Here is a 26,154-nt window from a genome sequence, read left to right as displayed (position 1 = left end):
TGGCTGGGGAGAGGGAAGTCTAGGCTTCCCTGCTAAAGCTACTGCCCTCGCGACCCGACCTCGGATAAGCGGTAGAAAATGGATGGATGAATAGAAGAGCACACACTATGAATTTTGAACGCAAGTAAATTTGGAAGCAATATTGCCTAGAAACTTTGGATATTTATGTGGTACAGTGCTTGAGGTGTAATGCTTCCTTAGCATTCAGACCATATGGTTGAACTGTCCAAATCTCATGGCCTAAGGACATCCTAACGGCAATCGCAAATCTATAAAAAAATAAAAATAAACCCATCAGAAACAGTATTGAATGAGGAAACAGTTTCTACAAAAAAATAAATAGAAATAAACCCATCCAAAAGAGTATTGAATGAGGAAACCGTTTCACCCAATTGCATAGTTCAGTTCAGTTTACAACTCTATAAGTTTCCAACTCTGTAAACATTGACCTAATTTGTGTTTCTACCCCAGGGTGTGTAGGCAGGATAGCAATAGTTGCTTCAGTTCCGTAAATGATGTGACATAGTAGCACAACTGTTTTTTACATAGATAACCTGCATCAGGTCCACACCCTTTATCAATTGTCTACTAAGTCTGACCGCGAGATGCCAAAAGGGCACAATAAACCTGGCTTGACCAGGCAGCGTAAACGGGGAGACAGTGTTGCCAACCAATGAATTCAGCATAAAGGAGATTGATACAGTGAAGAACTGCAACTGATTATATTCAGCATTAACAATTGCCCCTGTGATTGACTGAAAACCAGTTCAAGACCAGTCCTATCGTGTGACTTTAACCAGGATAAACAATGTAGACGGACCGATGGCTGGTTCGATGGATGAAAGGATGGGTGAAGTGTAGAGCAATCTTTTAGCACCCATGCTAAGTCAGCTCCAATTCTTCACACATTGACTTGGAAGTCCTTTTATAACACCTCACTAATATGTTCTTTTGGGTGCTTGACTGCTCCACTTTTTATTCTTAAAATTACACTCACCAGATTTCAGTTTGGCTTATCCTTTTCAGGGTCATGTGGAAGCTGCAGACTGTACGTGTGGGCACAGTGCGCACACATGCGTGTCATGCTGACATGTTTTCCCACGAAGCCAGAAGGTGAACAGATGATGTTTGCCCTGTTAGCATGACAGTATGAGAACGTTAGAACCCAAAGCATTGCCACTGCTCATTTCCTTGCTGTATTTTTTTATGATGTTTTGGCTCAGTGTGAGTGAGCTCACACGTGTTGTTGACATGTATGACGTGATATTAGTGAATGCATTTGTGCAGGCATTCCCTATTTTTTAGGACATTCTGACCAATCCTAGGAGTCAAAATAATGATTCACGCCTCTGAAATCTTGCCAAAATCTTCTTTGACATTGTTAGTGTTGAAAGAAAATTTTGCAATTAGCCGGGAGCAGTACAGATGATGGGTAACATCCATCCGTCCATTTTCTGTACCGCTTATCCTCATTAGGGTGAGCTGACAGCTGCCTCTTGCGTCCTTGACATGTCACCAGTCAATTGCAGGTCACATATAAACACAAAACAGTCACCCTAATGAAATTAAAAGAAATAATAATAATTGTTTATTAACTTGCATGTTTTTGGAATGTGGGAGGCAGCCCGAGTAGCTGGAAAAAACCCACTCAAGCATGGGGCGAACATGCAATCTCTACACAGGAAGGCTGGAATCTGGATTTGAACCCACGACCTCTATACTGTGAGAGAAAAGTGCTCAGTACTTGACCGCTGTGCTGCCTGATGGTTAACGTGTAGACAAATATAAATACAAACAGTAAAGTTGCGGCACGGTGGAAGCCTGATTTGTCCTGTTGCCTAACAACCAGAAGATTGTGGGTTCTAATCTCTGGCCTTTTTGTGTGGCATTTCCACGTCCCTGTGTTTTTGTGGGTTGTTTCCAAAAACATGCGTGCTCGGTTCGTTGAAAACTCTGAATTTGAGTAAATTTGTTTGTCTGTGATCATGTACAGTATCAGTCAAGTGATTGGTGTTTGTAATATAAGTTCAACAAGACCTTTCAAATAATTAAAGCGGAGATATTTACTGAATTTTTCACTCATGCGCTAACAGAACAAAGGCAAAATTTTGTTGAAGGAACATTAATTTCTTGGGGGGTGAAATTGTTGTAATTTGTATTTTTTTAATACGCTCTAAATTCTTAAATATATATGCTGAAAACAATTTGTGTTTTGTGTCACTCAATGCACACCCTGGTCTCCAAATTATTAATACTAATTGTTGGATTTATAAGATGCTGGTCTCTTAATAACATCACATGCATTTCCAAATCAGTGCGTGTATGTTCAACAGATCAATGAGATGCTAAATGTCTTTTTCGCCACTCAATATGGTTCAATGCTCTCCCGGAAGCCATTTGTTTTAACCCTTATCAGATTCCATATTGCTTTATAGTCAAGCAAAGTCAAATAAAAAAATTCCTGTCTAATTCTAAAGGTCTTAATTCTGATCACTTATTAGCGATGAGGAAAGTCATTGGATGACAGACATTTGCGATAGTTTCCATGTACGTTTAATTTAAATTTAGTTTACGACAACTCAGGTTACATTGCATTGGCAGTCAAGTATGTCTAAATGGTTATTATCTGGATCTTTTACTTTAATGATGGTTGTGTGATAGTGACTCTTTCTCAGCTTTTGTCAAGGAAACTCGATGCCTACTGCAGATATTTTACGTCAAAGATGATGCGGTCTTAAGGACACGTTATGTTGTTTAGGCAAAATGGTTGGATGAGATTTTAAGTGAAACGAGGAGAGTAAGCTTTGATTCTTTGAATGTAAATTAGTGGAGACTCATGCGTTTTCTGACAACATTTTTTTTTCAGTCAAGCCTAACACCACCTGTTCATGCCACAAGTTGAGGCTATTTTGGGGTTTTAATTTCACCTTACTGAATCCATTGCCTTGAGTTCTGCATTAACATTGTTTGTAATGTTTTACATTGCTGTTGTCATCCAAGATTGAAGTACAAGCTAGACCACGTTATTCATAACATGATCATAACACAATCAGAAGGTATAAAACCAGCATAACATGATGATAACTATTCACCTGTGTTTTCCTTCAGCTCTCACTGTCTCAGCTGACAGCTACTTCATGCTACCCACCCATCAGCCACTCCAGCTCAGGGTTACCGTGGCAACAGTCGTTTCCTTCTCTTCTCCATTCTTCCCTAACGGCGCCAGCCCAACAGCCATCACATGTCGCAATATCTCCTTCCCTGTGCGCTCAGAGATGCACAAAAAACAAACACGCTGAGGTAAATTCACATAAACAGAGCGCACACCAACGCTGTGTGTGCAAAACACACAGCATGCTGCGTAATCATTTTAATAAAAGTATACACTGGCAGTCAGTCACTGAGTTCAAATATGCATCTTTACAGTGCTCCACTTGTACTGAATAAACATGCAAAACTAAACTTTAGCCCCAAACCATTCTTTGCCTATGGAAATACTGAAGATGCTATGTGCAGCAGATTTCACCTTTCATCTTTTTTTTTTTCTGCGTTTTTGAGATACATTTCTGTATTACCTCTCATCTGTCAAAGTTTTGAGCCTTTTTCTGTAAATCATGACACCGGGTCATGCATTAAACAATTTGTCTTGAAACTACTTACAACCAGAGGTGGGTAGAGTAGCCACATATTGTACTCCAGTAAGAGTACTGTTAGTAAAAAGTAGTCATCCAAATATTTACTTGAGTAAAAGTAAGAAAGGGGCGGCACGGTGGCCGACTGGTTAGAGCGTCAGCCTCACAATTCTGAGGACCCGGCCGGGTTCCATCCCCGGCCCCGACTGTGTGGGGTTTGCATGTTCTCCCCGTGCCTGCGTGGGTTTTCCCCGGGCACTTCGGTTTCCTCCCACATCCCAAAAACATGCATTAATTGGAGACTCTGAATTGCCCGTAGGTGTGACTGTGAGTGCGAATGGTTGTTTGTTTGTATGTGCCCTGCGATTGGCTGGCAACCAGTTGAGGGTGTACCCCGCCTCCTGCCCGATGACAGCTGGGATAGGCTCCAGCACGCCCGTGACCGTAGTGACGAGAAGCGCCTCAGAAAATGGATGGATGGAAAAGTAAGAAAGTCCTCGATGAAAAAAAAACTACTCAACTAAAGAGTAATTTGTGTGTAACTTCTGATTTTTTTTCTTTTTTTTTTAGAAGAGCATGAATATCAATTAAAAAAATAATAATATATGGGAATCGGCATACACCTGCCACAATTTAAAATTTTAACTGCCAAAAAAACACCACATGCATTGGAACATGATTTGCTTAGTCACTTAAATGACGTCATGAAGAAGCTGTTTGCTCACCAGACTTAGTGATTGTGTGTGTGTGTGTGTGTGTGTGTGTGTGTGTGTTTGTGCTAATTTTGCCACATCCACTGCCAAAACAACAGCAAAAACATCTGCAACTTACCGCAAGGTATTTTCTCAAGTTAGAAGTGGGCTGAAATATCCAAGTTTGGGTATAACAAGCTGTTGTTTTTTGATCTGTAAACACTTGCGCGGCTCTTTTTATTTCCCAAAATGGATCATTTTTATTGGCTCGCGAAGGCTACATGCGTGGTCAGGCCTTGTGTCATCTGATTGGTGAATTGGAGTCAAACGACATTATCGTTCACGTTTGCTTGGCGCAACATGCACCCTATGTGGAAATCGAAGATGGAGTCTAAAAAAAGATGTGCACGCATGACTGGATAAATAAAAGTAGCAAACGGCATGTCAATCATTGTAACGGAGTAAAAGTATCGATCCTTCGTCACATAAATCCTCAAGTAAAACTAAAAAAATACAGTGCACTTAAAGTACTCTGACAAGTACAGTTTATCGAAAATGTTACTTGAGTAAATGTAACGGAGTAAATGTAGCGCGTTACTACCCACCTCCGCTTACACCAAACACATGGTAATGGAAATATATTCGTGAATGTTGCTAACTGGGTATAGCTGCTAACCAGCTTTATGGACCTGAGGAGTATCATCACTGCAGCCAGGGGAACACAGAAATGAAGACATCAGCTAGATTGGTCTGTGTTTAATTACTGAATAATTTCTAGAAATGAAGCAAGGCTAACCTGCTCCCCCAATTTTAGGTATGTGTAGCACAGTATCAGCACTTTGCCTCTGAAAGCTGCCTTGTCTCTGCTTAATTGGACCATGTTCACCCACAGGCATTAGGCATCTAGACCCAGCGGACACTACATTCGGCACACCTGCACGATCTAATGAGATTCAATATAGAGTTGTATCAAAATGTGCACGTTGCAAACAAAATGGTGATGCTTAGTTGTGACACTGTCAGATTTAATTTAACGTTAACGTTAATTTAACTGCATCATTACACAACTCTTCTCTTTAGCCCCACCCAGCTGTCAGCAGTATCGCACACCTTGAGATGGACCATCAGCCAGTAAGGGATGGGACGCATTCACCTAACCACGAAGAAGACCAACTTCTGGAGCTCCCGTTCATGCCCGTCCATGCACCCGTCATCACTGTGGGCATGACTGCACCAAGGTGTGTAATCAAATAAAACAAATTAAAACAATCATAATCAATAAAATGATGATGTCGTCTAAATTCACATGGAGGTAATTATATATCATTTAAAGTCTGCAAAGCAACCACACAAGCGCATGCAATCATTTACAAACATACAGTATAAATGCAAGATATATGGATTCAATGAATACTTAATATAGTGGACCCCTGCTATTTGCAGGGAATAGGGACCGGATGGCAAATAGTGGAAATCCACGAAAAAATTGACACCCATTATGATTGTGTTGAAATTAGTTTTTCTTTTAACCCCAAAAATGGTTGAATAAGCGTAGATGCACTGCCAATAAGCATCTTCGGGGTTAGTACTTTTAAAAATATTTTTTTGTTCTTTTTAAAAAAAAATTTTTTTTTTTTTTATTTTAATTTTTTTTTTATTGATTACAAATTGGGAAAAATATTGGAAGCTAAATCCGGGTATCGGTGAATCCGCGGGTGCCAAACTGCAAATATGCAGTAGTCCACTGTATACACTCGGAGGATTTTGTCATATTCAGTATCAAAACAGTGGGGCACTAGAGTAAAGTACTGTTTTTTAATATTATGAATAATAACATGCTTATTTTTGTCTCTTTTTACTTCCAATGGCAATCTAGTAAACCACACAGACAAAAGGGCTCTGTAACAGAAATGCTAGCCAGTTTAAGAGAATAGTTTTTTCATGTTTCCCAAAATCATCATGTAAATAATAGATTTTGTGTCAAAAAAGAGAGTTTTATTCTTATAATCAGGACCAAGGCTCGTTTCGCCCACTTTGTTGTTTTCATGGTAGCTGTGTCAGATGGCTCCGCTGTCCCATAGAGCAAAGAAAGGACAGGAGACAATGAGACAGAATTACGAATTACTATTAGTTACACGTTTCATATATGCAGAATTTTTCAATGGAATCCCTACCCTGTATTGAATATAAAGTGCTTTAGCCACTTTTAGTGCCACTTATCCCTAATGCAAAACCGCTACTACTGGTCACCACCACAACAGATCTCTAATTTATCCATCTATTTTCTATAGCGCTTGTGCTCATAGGGTCATGGGTGAATTGGAGCCTAACCCAGGTGACTTTAGGCAGGTTGCGAAGTAGACTGAACTTGTCACTAACCAATCACAAGGCGCACATAGACAACCATTCACTCTCACATCCACACCTCTAGACAATTAAGGACAATTCAGAAGTGTGAAGTCATTTGGTAATATGGAAGAAAGCCAGAGTACCCACAGAAAACCCACGTAAGCAACAAGCAATCTCCAACCTTAGCTTAGATTCAAATCTGGGACCTCTCAACTCTGAGGCAGATGTGGTAACCATTACCTCACCGTGGTGCCCCAACCCCTAATTGACACATACAATTATGCATAACAACCACTTGAATCTGATTCAATCAAGACCTAGCAACACATAAAATTATGCATTACAACCACTTGAATCTGATTCAATCAAGACCTAGGCAAATAGAAAACCCATCATCCATGTTTTGTATTAATTGTTGCCAATTGATCCTAAAATGTGTTATGTTTGTAATCATAATCTGTGTGCCTTTTGTAGTAAATTACCCCTTAGTGCAGGGGTGTCAAACTCCTTTTTGTCACGGGCCACATCATATGCATGACTTCCCTCGGAGGGCCGCTATGACTGTGAACCCTGTTTTGGGAAATCTTTTTCTGACATGAATTTTCCAACAAAACACATATAAATGAAAGATTACCTCATATACTGCAATTATATACAGTGTATGGAACACATTGATGAATAAACAGTTTTGAAATCAGAAGCCTATAAAAGCATGTTTTTCAACAATTACATTTTTTTTTCAAAGGGGGATTGGTCACCAAAACAAATGCTTGCAAATATCTCATTGGTATTACACCAGAACACAATGAGCAATTTTGATTTGCTTTCGCGGGCCACATAAAATGATGTGGTGGGCCGGATCTGGCCCCCGGGCCACCAGTTTGACACCTTAGTGCTACATACACCCATATATTGCCTTTTTTAAAATGTGTTTCATGCTTATACGTTTACTCTTCCTCTCTGTCCCTGACCACATTTTGTAAAGTCTCCTTATCAAAAGGGGCACTGGGTGGACTGCCAGTCACAAGACAGATAGTGTCTGGCTTACACTGCTTTCTGTCAGTGCTACAGGCTGATAGGACAGTGGTGACTAAGCACTAGCACATGCGCGCAGACACTTTTTGGCTGGCTGAGCTTTAAAAAGTACGAATGGAAGTTGGACATACACACCACATCAGTTTATCATCTTTATATCTTGTATTACCAATACACGTATATATTTTTTACAACCCCAATTCCAATGAAGTTCGGAGGTTCTGTTAAACATAAATAAAAATGAATACAATTATTTGCAAATCATGTTCAAACTATATTTAATTGAATACACTACAAATACAATATATTTAATGTTCAAACTGATAAACTTGATTGTTTTTAGCAAATAATCATCAACGTATAATGTTATGGCTGCAACACGTTCCAAAAAAGCTGGGACAGGTGGCAAAAAAGACGGAGAAAGTTGAGGAATGCTCACCAAACATCTGTTTGTAACATCCCACAGGTGAACAGGCTAATTGGGAACAGGTGGGTGCCATGATTGGGTAGAAAAGGAGCTTGTATCTGAATCTTGTTCTTTCAGTCACAACCCATAGGTCATAACCATAGGTGAGGGTTGGAACATTGATCAACCAGTTAATCGAGAGTTTCGCCTTTCAGCTCAGTGCCGCCTTTACCAAGACAGACCGATACAGAGTTTGCATCACTGCAGACACTGCACCGATCTGCTTCTCAATCTCCCGTGCCATTCTTCCCTCACTCGTGAACAAGACCCTGAGATTCTTCAATGCCTCCACTTGGGGCAGGATGTCTTCCTCAACTGCGAGAGGGGACTCCACCCTTTTCCGACCGAGGACCATGGGCTCAGATTTGGAGGTGCTAATTTTCCTCCCAACCGCTTCACACTCGAACCGCTCCAGCGAGAGTTGAAGATCGCAGCTTGATGAAGCCATCGGAACCACATCATCTGAGAGATGCAATGCTGAGGTCACCAAAGCCCCTCAATGCCTTGGGTGCGCCTAGAAATTCTGTCCATAAAGGTAATGAAAAGAATCGGTAACAAAGGGCAGCCTTGGCCACATTGCTTCTCCTGAATCTGAGATTTGACCTCCAGACATACCGTCCTCTCCAGAACGCCTGAACAGACCTTACCGGAGAGGCTGAGGAGTGTGATGCCCTTGTAGTTGGAACACATCCTATGGCCCCCCTTCATAAAAAGGGGGACCAGCACCCCGATCTACCAATCCAGAGGCACTGTCCCCAATGTCCATGCGATCTTGCAGAGGTGTTTCAACCAGGACAGCCACACAACATCGAGGAACTCCGGGCAGATATCAACCATCCCCAAGGCTGGAACTTCTTAACCACCTCTGTGACCTTAACGTCAGAGATAGGAGAGCCCACTTCAGCGTCCCTAGACTCTGCTTCCTCGTAGGAAGGCATGTTGGTGGAATTGAGGAGGTCATTGAAGTATTTGGCCCACCGACTCACAACCTTCCCGGTTGTGAGTCGGTGTATACACACTATACACAGTGTTGACGGCGCACTGCTTCCCCTCTCCTGAGACGCCGGATGGTGGACCATAATTTCTTCAAAGCCAGTCAGAAGTCGTTCTCCATGGCCTCACTGAACTCTTCTCATGCCAAACCCGTAGAAAGCCAACACAAGCTTGGGGAGCACATGCAAACTTCACACAGGAAGGCTGGAGCCGAGAGTCCAACCCCGAAACAGACATGCTAGCCAGTCGGCCACTGTGCTGCGGCATAATTTTTGTTGTTGTTGATTTTCTTGCCTTTGTTCATTTGAGATTAAAATTACAGTAACCTGAAAATGAATGAATATGACCTTGTTGAAGTGGAAACTTCTGTCATGGTAAATGTAAGTAAAAACATTAGCGCAAAAATTATGAGGTACACATGAGACTTCAGCACAGTAAGCATCGAAAAATTTAACTCCACAAGTTTATTTGGCGTTTTCGTTGGATTTTTTTATGTTTTACTGAGGCCATGACAGAACAGTACCAGTGATGTCAAAGGGGTGAAATAGGAGGAATTGGAAATAGACGTGTGACGCTGGTACATGTCTCTGCCCTAGCTGCTCTGTACAATATTGTAGTAATATACACCGCAAAGTGTATATTGAGTATAAATAAGAGTTTAAATGGGGAAAAAAAAGAATGACTGGGTGGCAGATGTATGATATTGAAGCCACATCAGAGAGAGAGAAAAAACAACACATCACCTCACTCTTGTCACCATAATTAGTTTGATTAGTTTGAGCAAGGCTTCGTCCTGTAGCACCGTGGGGATCATCTGTTTACCAACTGAGCGCAGACAAAGTTTTTATGATAAGCCCAAACATTATCCAAAGCATTAGCATTCATCGTTGTCATTGTGTCCTCACATTTTAGCCAGCCATCTGTGTACCTGTATTGGGTGTCACTGTTGACAGTAGAAGTTATGAATGTGTAGCATATACGGGTTAAATAAAAATTGAATTAATTTAGGAGAAAAGAATGAGCTGGAAGCGACGCCTGCGTTACTTCCGGTTTAGCGTAATTTTAAATTACAGCGTTATAAATCAAGCTATTTTATCTCGTAAAAGGGGCACCACGTCACTTTCTATGTGGATGAAATTTAGGGAAAGTGATGAGAAACCTTTTTATCAGTCTCGTAATCTGAAGGCTGCTACACTTTCTGAAACTTTCTGAAGAGTTCTAGACGGCCAAAGGTTTCTTTCCTCGAACCCAAACACACAGAACAATGCACGTGGTAAATTTTATGAAAAATGTAATGAGATCTAACATGGGGAATCTAAAGGGAAACAACATAGGAAAAAAAAAACACGAAACAAAGAAAGGACAGACGAACATTGGCAAAGTAAAATGACTTGGGTTGTGGGGTTGGGAGTGAGCATGGGATGACAATGCGTATTGCTGGAATTCCTTTAAAACCCAAATATGCACTAATCTGTACTTTCGTAGACCACAATGTTTACATGTGTTAACCAATTCAGGCAGGCGGGTCGACCTTCCGGGGTTGGCAAGAGCGCTCACGAGGGATGGTTTGAAGAAAAAGGAAGGAAAGAGAAAACGATGTACTTCAAGTGCAGTTTGGGTCAGTGCTTGCCACGCGGTCGGGGAGAACTCGCACCGCAATTACTTCCCAACGGAGCCTTGTCCGTAAACTGCCCCACACCCAAAAAGGTAGCGTTGGGGAGTTGGCAGGTGCCTTCTGCGGTCCATGCTTGGCAGCGCGGCAGGGACCTTCGGCGTCTGCCACTACCAGTCTCCGCCACCTCGTGGTGAGAGGTTGGAGGCTCCCCGAGCGAGGACAGGCCAGTCCTTCGGCAGGTGGAACAACGAGAGAGTGAGAGAGAGAGAAGAGACAAAGGAGCTTCGAACTTTTTATCTACTTCAGAGAGCGAGGCTGGCCGCTTTTGACCAAATGGAAGGCAGACCGCGCCTCAAGAATTACATTTTATCTTAGTATCATTTGTGGTTTAAAACCTGTGGAATAAAATATTAATTATTGGATTTAAGATAACGAGACCATTTTGCCGCTTTGCATTGTTGCACGCCCATCCTCTTTAATCCCTGTAACGAATGTTTCAAGTGGTATGTGATTGTTGAGAACATATATTTACAATGTGGCATTTGTGTGGTGTGGAGTGAAACATTTCATCTGGTTCAGTTTACAACAGATTCGACATCAGACATTCAAGTTTGCAGAAATACAGTCACTAGTGGCCTTCATGTAAAGTTCTTAAAATATTAGATCCCAGTCAAGTCCAGTGACGACTGTGGCTCGTAAAGGCGCGTTTGCAGCAGCGTTCTGCCACCTGTGGGTGTCGCGAGTATCTCGTCCATTGTCCAGTGGCAAGTGGCGCGGTACACAGCAGGGCGGAGACGCCTTTGTTGGTGAGGCTCTCCGGGCTGGCTGGTATTGGAAGTTAATTAATTTAGCGGTCTGGTGCAAAACCAGGTGTCTACCTTGGCGGGGAGAGCGGCGGTAGCCCGAGACTGGGGTCCTGGGTGTCATCTTTTAATGGCGTGTCATGGTCTCACCAGTGACTTTAGCAGCATTGGGGTTTTGCCTTTACTATGTTGCACACGTCACCTGATGTTTGATATTGCACATTCAATTAATACTTTTTATACTGTATATACCATAGTTTTATTTAGCTTTTTATATTGACATTATTTGCTCCGTCTTTGTAGCACCGCGGGCCCTTGAGTACCGTAATTTCAACCCTCTGTATGTGTTACGCATATTGAAGAATTGACAATAAAGCTCCTTGACCTACCTCCTAGTAACTGGTCAGTCGGGGTTCCAAGCAGCCCAAGTTTACAAGCCATGTGTGTGTGAGACATCTGAGCAAATTTGGCGTTGCCACGTCATTGTTTTGAGGATGCGCAGCTAGAAATAAACACAGATGCCAACGTAGCCTGTTGCTATCCCTTAACTCCAATGTCTCCACTTAGCTGCAGCAGTCTATTTTCTTTCTGCCCGCAGTGTCCATCTTGAATAAAATGTGTTTCAATGTTAGTGTGTCTTGTTCCGACTGATGTTTTCAATGGGGTCGAAGTTTGAAGAGAACCAAGAATCGGGCCAAACTGAAGCGAGGAGGGCTGAGCATTGGAGGGGCAATATGCTACCGCAAATCATCTGACTGAGATCAGTGCAGCAGACAGTAAACATACAGTATTTGTAAGATCCTTTGTAACAACATCTACTGCAGGTTTTCTGTTACACAAAAACCTTGGTCACCTGTGCTTGTCTCATTCTCACGTTGAACCCTTCTCAGTCTAATGTAATGCTTCACCTCCAGTTTGTCCACAGTCAGTTCCAGGAGCTCATTGGCCCACCTCTACTCTGCTGGCTTCCCCAACATTGTGGACTTGAAAGGCCAGGTGGCAGACGTCTTAGACCCCACAGAGCCAGTGCCCTTTGATCTGCACCGTGAAGAAATAGATCCTCTGCAAGAGAATCTTCTGGTTTTCCAGTTCCTAGCATTTACAAGGTAAAGTGTACAGTCCCATCATTATAAATATTATTTATAACAGCGTATTGTGTCTTGCGGACATGCTATTTTATTTTTTTCAGGATATTTACAAGTTACACGTTAGTTTAATCACAATAAAATAGTCAATGTTTTGTCACATTAACACCATCATCAGTATCACGGGAGATAATGTGATTGTGTAAATAATGTGATTGTGTAAACGTTTGTCGGTTCCTGAGTGAGACCTACTGAACTGACATACTTTGTTCGATCATCTAACCTGAAGTGTTTTTAGAAAAATAATTGTGATATTGCCCAAGTCTCAAGGGAAGGACACCTTCTTCACACTTTTTACTTTTACTTTTTTATGGCAAATTTTGAAGGGCCCGACAGATTAATTGGCCAGCCGAGTTTATCGGCCGATATTGTTATTATTACTGTTTTTTTTATTTTTGCACATTACAATAAAAGACAGAGATAATGCAATTCAAACAAACAACATGACAAAACAATAAACAATCAGCATAACAAATACACACACAAAAACATTGGCTCCCGTTTCAGTTATACTCTCTCTATACGTCTTATATTTCAAATGCAACTCTTTCTAAGAAGACGTTTTGACATTTGAGAAAGGCGGCTCTGGTTTTTCAGTCATCACTCATGGCAAATAAAATAATTGAGTAGAAGAAATGGGATTTACCATTTAAAGGGCATCATGTGTAATGTTTTGCCAGTAACTTCACTTATTTCATTGCTATATTTATGGCTTAAATCTAAAGATTAAAAATCTACAGATAAATTCATCCGTTCATGCTTTTTTTAAATGTATTTGTACTGGAACATTCCTCTCTGTTGTGAAATTAAACAAATATTAAAGAACAATGTATTGTAAAACAGTCAAATGTTCTGCCTCTAATTCATGTTTTTGTATTATAAGCATTAAGGGGACAATAGTTTATATTCATTTGATATTTCTTAAGTTAATCAGCCGATTAATTGATTATTAGAATTTTTTTCTGCCAAATATTGCAATCGGCATCGGCCTCAAAAAATACTGTTTTTAGATTGGGCCTTAAAATTTTGACACTTGACAACATGACATATTTGTAATATTCCAACTGTAACGTCTTTAACTTCCAAGTTTTGTCTTGTAACATAAATCCTGTAACTGTGATGTTTTTTAAATTCATAATTTTACGAATACTTCATAGTATTATTGAGTCACTGGCGATTTAAAGGAGAGTACTTAGAGATTAATTAGTGTGCATTTATTCAATAAAAAGACCAAAACTAAATGAAACAGATTAATGAAAACCTGATGATGATTTTCTTTATTGGATACCTCTATAGTTTGAAAATACAGTAGAGAAAATATTTCATTTTTTATACTTCTGTCCATGCACTCTGTTGGTCCTTGCATTTTTCAGTTGCATTCAAGGGGGAAAAAAAATCTGCCGGCTGCCGAGTTTCTCTTTTTCTCCGCCTCCCCTGCTGAGCTGCGGCCAAGATACAGACGCACTCAGGCGTTAAGTTCTGTCAGTCATCCTCTACTCACACGTCAGCTGCTTGCTCATACACCGCATCCACACATATGCTCACAATTCTCGCAAAAACACATTTCCTGTCAGCCCAGCCTCTGTCAGCAAGCCGTCACAAAGGCCCGGAGCCGGCGCCCTCTCGGTGACAGTGGAAGATGCGTGCTGAACACACCACGAGCACTACTCTGTCCTTCTCTCTTATTGTGCGCAATGTCAGCAGTTTAATAAGCCCATTCTTTGTTGTTGTTCATCATTCCGCCATGACATTCCATACATTAGCGCTTATAATACATGAGCCTTGTTTTCAGTTAAATGTACAGTGGGTACGGAAAGTGTTCATACCCCCTTACATTTTTCACTCTTTGTTGTACTACAGCCATTTGTTAAAATCATTTAAGTAATTTTTTTTCATTAATGTACACACAGCACCCCATATTGACAGAACATTTTTTTTTGCTGATTTATTACAACCCCAATTCAACTGAAGTTGGGACGTTGTGTTAAACCAGACATGCCCAAAGTCCGGCCCCCGGGCTAAATCCGGCCCGTGTTCATATTTCCACTGGCCCGAAGCCTCTGTCATAAAACCAATAATATGTGGCCCGGCAGTACAAAATACACGCGCAATTTTATATTTCACCACAGGATGGCAGTAAACTTGTGGCTGAACTCTCGCGGGGCCGTTTTGCACATGATCTGTTTTTTGCCCATTTCTAAAATGGCAACTGGAAGTAAGAAAAGGAAAGTTGATAGCGAGGGCCGACGTTTCCAGGACAAATGGAAGTCTGAATATTTTTTCACTGAGTTTAGAAACAACTGCGTCTGCCTAATTTGCCAAGAGACTGTGGCTGTGTTCAAGGAGTTCAATATAAAGAGGCACGACCAGACGGAACATGCTAATTACGACAAGCTAACTGGGAACGAACGCAGTGAAAGATTGAAGCAACTGGAAGCTGGTTTAACGGCACAGCAACACTTTTTCACAAGAGCCAGTGAGTCAAATGAAAATACAACAAAGGCAAGCTATGAGGTGGCAACGCTGATTGCCAAGCACCGCAAACCTTTTACTGAGGGTGAATTTATTAAAGACTGTGTGATGAAAATGGTGGAGAACATTTGTCCTGAGAAAAAGCAACAGTTTGCCAATGTTTTCCTGGCTCGTAGCACTGTGTCACGAAGGAGCGAAGAAGTTTCTTCTGATATTAAGAGACAGTTGGACGCAAAAGGAGTGGAGTTAGAATTTTTTTTCGTGAGCCTGTGACGAAAGCACGGATGCATCCGACAGCGCTCAGTTACTGATTTTTTTAGAGGAGTGGACAATGAAATGAACGTGCGTGAAGAGCTACTTGACCTCCAGAGCCTTAAGGACCAAACAAGAGGGAAAGATTTATTTGCTTCTGTTTGTTCCGCCGTACATGACATAAAATTAAAGTGGAATAAAATCACGGGGATTATTACGGATGGCGTACCTGCCATGGTTGGCGAGCACAGTGGATTATCAACCCTAGTGTGTCACAAAGTAAGCGGAGAAGGAGGTAAAGCTATAAAACTCCATTGTATTATTCACCAAAAAGTTCTATGTGCCAAACCGTTGATGTTCCAGCCCACCTGCAGTTGGAACTCATTGAGCTGCAGTGTGACACAGAGTGTCGCAGCCGGTACCAACAACTCCCTCTTGTCAACTTTTACCAGCAGCTGGATAAAGACAGGTTCCAAGAGATTCGTACATTTGCTAAGAAAATGTTGAGCTTGTTTGGCTCGACATACTTGTGTGAGAAGACATTCTCAGTCATGAACATGAATAAGAACAGCGTGAGGACAAGACTAAGTGACTCCCACCTGCGTGACATCTTGCGCATTAAAACCACCTCTTTTGAGCCAGACCTGCCCCATTTACTGCAGTCGAGATCTCGGTATCACCCTTCACATTAATGCAAACATGTTGTTTGTTGATTCTGATGAATAAAGTTTGAGTTTGAGTCAAATTTCATAAAAATACTTTATTTTGCATTTCATAAATTTTTATTTTAACCTTCTTTTATCCAGGTTAGGCAGTTATAAGATCTGCCTAGCAGCAGACAGCATAGTAAAACAAAGTAAAATAAAAATACAAAAAAGCATTCCCCTCGTCGGTAGCATGTAAAATTAATGCTGGCCCGCATGACAATTTTTTTACGGCAATGTGGCCCCTGAGCCAAAAAGTTTGGGCACCCCTGTGTTAAACATAAATAAAAACAGAATACAATGATTTGAAAATTGTGTTCAACCTATATTTAATTGAATACACCACAAAGAGAATATATTTAATGTTCAAACTGATAAACTTTATTGTTTTTTAGCAAATAATAATTAACCTAGAATTTTATGGCTGCAACATGTTCCAAAAAAGCTAGGATAGGTGGCAAAAAAGACTGAAAAAGTTGAGGAACGCTCATCAAACACCTGTTTGGAACATTACACAGATGAACAGGCTAATTGGGCACAGGTGGGTTCCATGATTGGGTATAAAAGGAGCTTCCCTGAATTGCTCAGTCATTCACAAGCAAAGATGGGGCGAGCTTCACCTCTTTGTGAACAAGTGCGTGAGAAAATAGTCGCACAGTTTAAGGACAATGTTCCTCAACATACAATTGCAAGGAATTTAGGGATTTCATCATTTACGGTCCATAATATCATCAAAAAGTTCAGAGAATCTGGAGAAATCACTGCATGTAAGCGGCAAGACCGAAAACCAACATTGAATGCCCGTGACCTTCGATCCCTCAGGCGGCACTGCATCAAAAAAACGACATCAATGTGGAAAGGATATCACCACATGGGCTCAGGAACACTTCAGAAAACCAATGTCAGTAAATACAGTTCGGTGCTACATCTGTAAGTGCAATTCGAAACCTCTACTATGCAAAGCAAAAGCCATTTATCAACAACACCCACAAACGCCGCTGGCTTCTCTGGGTCCGAGCTCTTCTAAGATGGACTGATGCAAAGTGGAAAAGTGTTCTGTGGTCCGACGATTCCGCATTTCAAATTGGTTTTGGAAATTGTGGACGTCGTGTCCTCCAGGCCAAAGAGGAAAACAACCATCCGGACTGTTATGGACGCAAAGTTCAAAAGACAGCATCTGTGATGGTATGGGGTTGTGTTAGTGCCAATGGCAGTGGGTAACTTACAGATCTGTGAAGGCCACCATTAATGCTGAAAGGTACATACAGGTTTGGGAGAAACATATGCTGCCATCCAAGCAACGTCTTTTTCATGGATGCCCCTGCTTATTTCAGCAAGGCAATGCCAAACCACATTCTGCACATGTTACAACAGCGTGGCTTCGTAGTAAAATAGTGCGGGTACTAGACTGGCCTACCTGCAGCCCAGACCTGTCTCCCATTGAAAATGTGTGGCGCATTATGAAGCGTAAAATACGACAACGGAGACCCCGGACTGTTGAACAGCTGAAGCTGTACATCAAGCAAGAATGGGAAAGAATTCCACCTACAAAGCTTCAACAATTAGTGTCCTCAGTTCCCAAAAGTTTATTGAATGTTGTTAAAAGAAAAGGTGATATAACACGGTGGTAAACATGGGACTGTCCCAGCTTTTTTGGAATGTGTTGAAGCCATAAAGTTCTAAGTTAATGAATATTTGCTAAAAACAATAAAGTTGATCAGTTAGAACATTAAATATATTGTCTTTGTAGTGTATTCAATTAAATATAGGTTGAACATGATTTGCAAATCATTGTATTCTGTTTTTATTTATGTTTAACACAACATCCCAACTTCATTGGAATTGGGGTTGTAGAACATTCACATCAAAGGTATTTACATTTGTACAGAGCTACCACGGGCACTATGACATGTTGCTGAAATTAGTCAATTTCTAATGTAATAGTTCCTAACTGAACATATGATTTACATATGAACTTTTTGCGCGGTTTTCTCTCGCTGTTGCTGTTTTTTTGGCCCCTTTCTCTATGTAGATGTCCTCTCGAGTAGTGATGTGTTGGGGCTGTCGCTGGGCAACACAGTCTTTCAACTCCCTCCAAAGATTTTCTATGGATCTCGAGACTGGCTAGGCCACTCCAGGACCTTGAAATGCTTCTTACAAAGCCACTCCTTTGTTGCCCGGGAGGTGTGTTTGGGGTCATTGTCATGCTGAAAGACCCAGCCACGTTTCATCTTCAATGCCCTTGCTGATGGAAGGAGGTTTTTACTCAAAATCTCACGATACATGGCCCCATTCATTCTTTCCTTCACACGGATCAGTCGTCCTGGCCCCTTTGCAGAAAAACATCCCCAAAGCATGATGTTTCCACCCCCATGCTTCACAGTAGGTAGGGTGTTCTTTGGATGCAACTCAGCATTCTTTCTCCTCCAAACACAACAAGATGAGTTTTTACCAAAAAGTTCTATTTTGGTTTCATTAGACGATATTCATTCCATATTCCCAATCCTCTTCTGGATTATCCAAATAATCTCTAGCAAACTTCAGACGGGCCTGGACATGTACTGGCTTAAGCAGGGGGGCACGTCTGGCACTCCAGGATTTGAGTCCCAGGCGGCGTAGTGTGTTACTGATTGGTCACCTTTGTTACTTTGGTCCTAGCTCTCTGCAGGTCATTCACTTGGTCCCCCCCATGTGCTTATGGGATTTTTGCTCACCGTTCTTGTGATCATTTTGATGCCACGGAGTCATCAACTTTGGTCTCGCCCAGATCGAGGGAGATCATCAGTGGTTTTATATGTCTTCCATTTTCAAATAATTGCTCCCACAGTTGATTTCTTCACACCAACCTGCTTACCTATTTCAGATTCAGTCTTCCCAGCCTTGTGCTGGTCTACAATTTTGGTTCTGGTGTGCTTTGACAGCTATTTGGTCTTGGCCACAGTGGAGTTTGGAGTCTGACTCTGAGTCTTTTATACTGATAACAAGTTCAAACAGGTGCCATTAATACAGGTAACGAGTGGAGGACAGAGGAGCTTCTTCAAGAAGTTACAGCTCTGTGCGAGCCAGAAATCTTGCTTGTCTGTAGGTGACCAAATACTTATTTTCCACCATAATTTGCTAATAAATTCTTTAAAAATCAGACAATGTGTTTTTCTGGATTTTTTTTCCTCATTTTGTCTCTCATAGGTGAGGTATACCCATGATACAAATACAGGCCTCTCTCATCTTTTTAAGTGGGAGAACTTGCCAAATTGGTGGCTGACTAAATAGTTTTTTGCCCCACTGTATGTATTTCAGTCTCTTTCTTGTGATGTCCACTTTGTTGCGCTCATTGATTTTGTTACTTTTTATCAGAATGCCAGTGGTGGGGATCGGTCCTGAATATCCTCTCAACATCTACTTCACCTTCCAGTTCTACCGTTTTCCACCTGTCACATCGCAGCAACTTCGACTACTGAACAGTGACAGGGTGAAGCAGAAAGCAAGCGAGCTGCTTCCTTGTGTTCTAAGCTCCATCAACAATGATGGCACTCTCAACTCGGGTAATGATTAACTTTTTGATTTTCTCATGGATGGTGTTGCCTTCTCTTGGAGTCTTTAGTTTGTTCAAAAATGCATTGTTTGTAGATTTCGTTCAGTTCAACACTATGTCGAATCATGGGCAGTGAGAAATAAAAATCATACATTGGTAAAATTTAAAGTTAACTCAGAACTGATAACAACAAAAACAAGACAAGGTAAAACAAAACAAAATACACGTCTTCAATGCACACAAAATTGCTAAAAACAAATGCCCACTTGTAGAAATTTGCCGGTCATGTTGTTGGCAACAGTTTATGCTGTGACACTTACATGCAGACTCCCCATAACTTGAAACAACCAGCCCTCCTCCCCCAGCTCGGCATGTCACCGCACTAGGCGATGCCTCTTAAGGGCACCTATCTAAGACAAATGCTACAATACAGAAAGTATTTTCTATACATTTAATTCTTGCAATTGTTTTCTGTTAAAATATGGTCATGTCATGGTCATTAAAGTGTGTTTTAATAAGTTGAATACACACACACACACACACACACACACAGCGGCTGATATAAGTATTTAACACGTCACAATTCTTCTCACGAAATACATTTCCAAAAGTGCTATTGACATGGAATTTTCACCAGATGTTGGGAACAACCCAGGTAATCCATACCTACAAAGAAAGTAGAGCAAATAAGATCAGACAATAAATTATGTGTAATAGTGTGAAAGGACACAAGGAAAAAGTATTGAATACGCCAACTGGTATTTATTTAATACTTTGTACAAAAGCCTTTCTTTGCAATGACAGCTTCAAGACGCCTCCTGTATGGAGAAACTAGTCGCTTGCATTGCTATGGTGTGATTTTGGCCCATTCCTCCACACAAGCAGTCTTCAAATCTTGAGGTTTCCGTGGGCTTCTTTTATGGACCTTCAGTTTCAGTTCTTTCAAGAGATTTTTTATTGGATTCAAGTCGGGTGATTTTAGCAAGTCTGGGCCATTCTAGCAGCTTTATTTTTTTTCTTTTACACCAATTGAGTGTTTCCTTGGCAGTATGTTTTGGATCATTATCCTGCTAAAATGTCCACCTTCGTTTCATTTTCATCATTCTCGAAGATGGCAGCAGATTTTTCTCAATAATGTCTCAGTACATTTGCACATTCACTCTTCCTTCAATAATGTTAAATTTACCAGTATCATTTGTTGAAAAGCAGCCCCACACCATCAAGATCCCACCTCCGAACTTCACTGTTGGTATGGGGTTTTTAGGGTGATGTGCAGTGCCATTTATCCTCCTGTGCATTGTGGCATCTAAATAGTTAAATGTTGCTCTCATCAGACCAAACTATATTATCCCAGTATTTTTTTGTTGTTGTTTTTTTTTTGTTTTTTTTTTTGTCCTGCTCGGCTGTTAGGTCAAGCAGAATGGAAAATCTGTATCCCTTTTATGCTGGAGCAGTTTTACAGTCACAGTGTCACAGTGGAGTTTTTAAGGTTCCGCTGTGGTTTCTTAGTATTATAATTGAGGTTGATTTAGAATCAGACTTGATCAGTCGAACAGAACAAAGTTTCCAGAGGGGAGAGAGAAATAAACACAAAAGACAAAGCAATAATTTTAAACAGGATGAGAGAAGTAAATCATTACATTATCGACAACAGTGAAACATTAAATATGAGTGTTGCATGGGGCTGTAGTGCGACACCCTGTGAGGAAAGGACAGAACAAGATAGAACAGGACAAGGACAGGAGAAGAAGCATGCAGGACAAGGAGGACCCCACCCAATCAATCGAGGGCCGGTATCAGGCCCAGGGGTCCACCTAAGAGCAGCCCGGTGGACGGGACACGTCCCACGCCGAGGGACCCAGGGCGGTCCGCCGGCCCCAGCGAGGCGCCCCGACAATGGCCACATAGTGGGGGCCGCAGGGACCCAATGGCTGACACGCATGCACGCTCGCATGCATGTACACACACACACACATACACACACTCACTCTTGAACCTCAATATAATGATTCGGGGTAGGGGTCATTTTTTTCATGGCCTAAAACACCCGGTACTGTACAAAGTTATTGTAAATTTAAAAAAGCTTGAAAATGAAATGAATGAATACAGTTTTTTAATTTCATCCAAACTTACCAGTACCCGGTGTGCTTGGTCATGGTGACCTTGTTAATGTACAGTACTCATCATAGGCGAGTCGCTTTCATAAGCCACAAGGAATTAGTGTGTTTCCTAGTTCCAAATCCATTGCCACAGACAAATTGCACTAAAAATAGCATGTTCCACATTTCAGAGACTTGTTTTTGTATTATTTAGTTAACACCGCTGCCATGCCCTTCTCTCTCTGCACAATGCTTTATGCACAAAATATAGAATATATAATATATATAAAAAAAGAAAAAATAAATAAAATATAGATAACCATCATCACCATGGCCACCACGTGCATGCCCCACATTCAACATGGCCGCCACGGAAGGCACGTCTTTTGGAATTGGATCTAGTCATATTGTATATCTGTGACCCGGAAATATGTCAGTCCCATTCTCTGCCTCCATTGCGCCATAGCTGCAGTAAACAACTGTGTCCAGTTCTGGAATTAACAGACTTTGTCAACGGCAGTTTAGGTGACAAATGGAAACTTTTTTTGGACACGTTGTTCGGTCCCGACGGTCCGTTTATCTGTTATGTCAGGGGTCCCTTATATCGAGGTTCCACTGTATATGGATTTTCACCTAATGCTGACGGGTCTGGTGCGCATCCCCCATGATGAACAGGAATTCACTATAAATATTTGTCTCATACTATTGCATTAATAACAACAAAAATCTGAGAAAAGTGGACACTTTAAATGACACAAAACACATTTTGGATGTGTGTGTATTGTGTGTGTGCAAGCTGCATTGTGATTTATTTCACACCTCTCCATATCGGGGTTGTCCAATCATTTTGTACAAACTGCGTTCCGCGATGCTCCACGATGTTCTCCGATGCCACTTCTTTTTCAATCAGCCAAGCGGCCACTGACTGATGTCTATTTATGCCGCAACTAATGAAATGGAAGAGATATTACAGCTACTGACAGAGCGTGATATTGAACACACAAACTTTACCCGCCTTACCCCACAGGCCTTCTTATACAGAGACTCTGGATTGGCACTGTCAATATTTCCCGCTGCAAACTACACCATACTACCCAGTGTACTTTCACACAGATCCTTCCTTATACTGTACAGTATTCTCTCTCTCTGAGCGCATTTACTCCAATTTACTTACAAAGGCTGAACTGAAGCGACCCTTTTACTTTTGAAGGATTAAGAGTTAAAGGGTATGATTTAGCAGTTAGTCCGTTTATTGCTTCTCTAGATTTTACATACAGTTCTTTCAAATATCGGCACCTGTCACATCTTTCCCTTGCTCAAATGAAAAGAAAGTACAATCACAGCAGAGGAGATTAAATCAACTGGAATTCGTAACTACTAAAGACGTCAGCCAAACCTAAACAATAATGCCAGGAAGGGGATGATGTGATGCTGTCCTTCTAGCTGAGTAATATCTTGAAGGTGAAATGCCCCAAACGTTGTGTACTTTTGGTGAAAATGATTTCCATCTTTGAGGTTCGAACTCTCATCGTATGTGTCATCATTTTACCCGGTCACTCCTCACTAGACCAAGTATTTTACTTGTTGATGTTGGTGCGTTTGAGTCTATTGGTATTTAACAAGAAGCAGAATTTAGTGAAGATATGGACTGCTATGTAAGCTTCTCAGCTAGCTTCTCAGGTTGGACTTCGGAACAAAATATTCCAGATGTAATTGATTTACATTGGAAATTTGATCAAATTAAATTACACTAGCAAACAAAGAAGAACAACAACCAATGTTCTGTGACAAACATTGTGGCCAAACTTCAAACGTCGACTGTAATATAAATAAGATCGATGGAGCATGAAAACAATGAGGAGTACAGAACCCAATTTGTTCTGCTATTTCTAAAAAGTACAAATGAAGTGACTCCAACATTTGTATTATAAAAAAAACATACAAACGCACGAAAAAAAAAATCAATCAATCAAAGAATAAATCAATGTGTGCAAAATGTGCTGATTAGAGTAGTCCGCAAAGGTTCTAACAAGTCAACTGAACTGTGCCTGTTTGTTGAAGACATTTCACATTTAATTCAAAAGGTTTCTTCTGTTCATAATTTTTGGTGTGGAGTTCCTCTCTCTGAAATGTCTTCAACAGACAATAACAGTCCAGTTGCCTTGATTTAACCTTTGCGGGTTACCATCACCTGGATGACTGACTGGAGATCTACAGGAAGTGCCCCAAATTGTATTAAGGCGGATATCATGTGCATGAATTGCAAACCTTACCTCCAACGCTGACGAGCATCCTTCTGTCACAAAGCATTACAGTGATCGATTTTAACAAAACAAGCCTGCTCAACTGTATCTAACATCACTATTTTAACTCGTTACCCTAAAAGAAATATCCATCCATCCATTTTCCGTACCGCTTATCCAGACTTTTAAAATAGGCAACTGTTACACTGTCCAGCTGCTGCAGAACGAGGATCTATACAGCGGCTGAAATAAGTATTTAACATGTCACCATTTTTCTCACTAAATATTCTTCCAAAGGTGCTATTGACCTGAACATTTCACTAGATGTTGGGAACAACCCAAGTAATTCATACATACAAAGAAAGAAGAACAAATGAGTTCAGAAATTAAGTTGTGTGTAAAAATGTGAAATGATATGAAGAAAGTGAGGTGCAAAAAGGCATGAAAAGCCAAGACGACACCTAAAATCTGTCACTAATCAAACAGCAATCCAGCCCCATGAAAAGAATATCAACTGGTTCAGTTCTAATTGATGGCCTACAAAAAGCTCTCATTGCCAAGGTGTGAGTCAAGACAGATCTCATGATGGATAAGAGCAGAGAACTGTTTCAAGAACATCTCAAACTAATTGTTGCAAAATATAACGATGCCATTGGTTACAGGCGCATATCTAAGTTTCTGAATGTTCCAGTGAGCACAGTTGGGGCCATAATACATAAGTGGAAAGCCAATCATACCACCATAAATGTGCCTCGATCAGGTGCTCCTCGCAAGATTTCTAACAGTGGATTGCAACGAATAATCAGAAGGTTTGTCCAAGAGCCAAGAACCACCTGTGGAGAGCTTCAAAAAGACCTGGAATTAGCAGGTACTGTTGTCACAAGGAAAACCGTGAGTAATGTACTCCGCCGCCATGGTCTGTATGCACGCTCATCACGCAAGACCCCATTGCTGAAAAAAAAAAAACATCTCAAAGCTTGTTTAAAGTTTGCTGAACAACATTTGGACCAGCCAGTTAAATACTGGGAGAATATAGTCTGGTTGTATGAGAGCAACATTTAACTCTTTGGATGTCATAAAGCAAAGCAAATGTATTTGTATAGCGCATTTCATACACAAGGTAACTCAATGTGCTTTACATGATTAAAAGCATTTAACTAATTCCCTGCCAATGCCGTCTAAAGACATCAATGGCGTATTTTAACGGGAATGGGTGGGGGAGGGTCTTGTGCAGTTTATGTCTGATCGTCGAGCCTCTGGATAATGAGAGGTCAACAATGCACCCTGAACCGGTCGCCAGCCAATCGCAGACTTAAAATCAGAAGCCTATAAAACATTTTTCAACTAGTACATTTCTTTTCAAAGGGGGATTGGTAAGACAAAATGCTTGCAATAGCTCAACGTTATTACAATATATCACAATTAGCAATTTTGATTTGCTTTCGCAGGCCACATAAAATGATGTGGTGGGCCAGATCTGTCTTGTAAAGAAATTGTCAATGAAACTCACGGTTAGTGCAGTACACACTTCTTTGAGCCACTTATTTAATTGACCGAGCCTATGGAAACATGAATCTCCAAATTAATCTCCAAATCGTACAAGTGGGAGAGGTGCACTTGTAAAAACCTCAGCATCCAAACATTAGGCACACCTTGTTTGGAGGAGAAATGGCACTGCACATCACCCTAAAAACACCATACCAACAGTGAAGTTAGGAGGTGGTAACATGATGGTGTGGGGCTGCTTTTCAGCAAATGGTACTGGTAAACTTCACATTATTGAATGAAGGATGAATGGGCAGATATATCGAGACATTTATGACAGAAATCTGCTGCCATCTACAAGGATGATGAAAATGAAACGAGGGTAGACATTTCAGTAGGATAATGATCCAAAACATACTGCCAAGGAAACTCTCAATTGGTTTCGAAGAAAAAAAAATATAGCTGCTAGAATGGCCCAGCCAATCACCTGACTTGAATCCAATTGAAAATCTATGGAAAGAACTGAAACTCAAGGTCCAAAAAAGAAGTCCACAGAACCTTCAATATTTGAAGACTGCTTATGTGGAGGAATGGGTATTAAATAAACACCAGTCGACGTGTTGAATACCTTTTCCCC

General features: G+C 41.0%; 1 protein-coding gene across 4 annotated transcripts in view; it reads left to right on the top strand.

Annotated features, from left to right (window-relative positions):
- The window catches only part of nphp4 (nephronophthisis 4), a 191,303-nt gene that overhangs the window by 99,309 nt on the left and 65,840 nt on the right, over nt 1-26,154 (top strand). For 3 of the 4 annotated variants that reach the window (XR_009768367.1, XM_061673493.1, XM_061673484.1), the window contains exons 12-15: nt 3,109-3,300; nt 5,405-5,562; nt 12,500-12,691; nt 19,513-19,700. Coding sequence is in view for 3 of the 4 variants with exons in the window: in XM_061673493.1 (XP_061529477.1) it covers nt 3,109-3,300; nt 5,405-5,562; nt 12,500-12,691; nt 19,513-19,700 (730 nt within the window). In the remaining variant the exon portion in view is untranslated. The remainder of the gene's footprint in view (nt 1-3,108; nt 3,301-5,404; nt 5,563-12,499; nt 12,692-19,512; nt 19,701-26,154) is intronic. The other variant, XM_061673501.1, reaches the window with a different exon arrangement.

This window comes from Phycodurus eques, chromosome 1, assembly GCF_024500275.1.
Source record: "Phycodurus eques isolate BA_2022a chromosome 1, UOR_Pequ_1.1, whole genome shotgun sequence".
In the NCBI taxonomy this organism is placed as follows: domain Eukaryota; kingdom Metazoa; phylum Chordata; class Actinopteri; order Syngnathiformes; family Syngnathidae; genus Phycodurus; species Phycodurus eques.
This window is presented reverse-complemented; position numbering and strand designations above follow the sequence as displayed.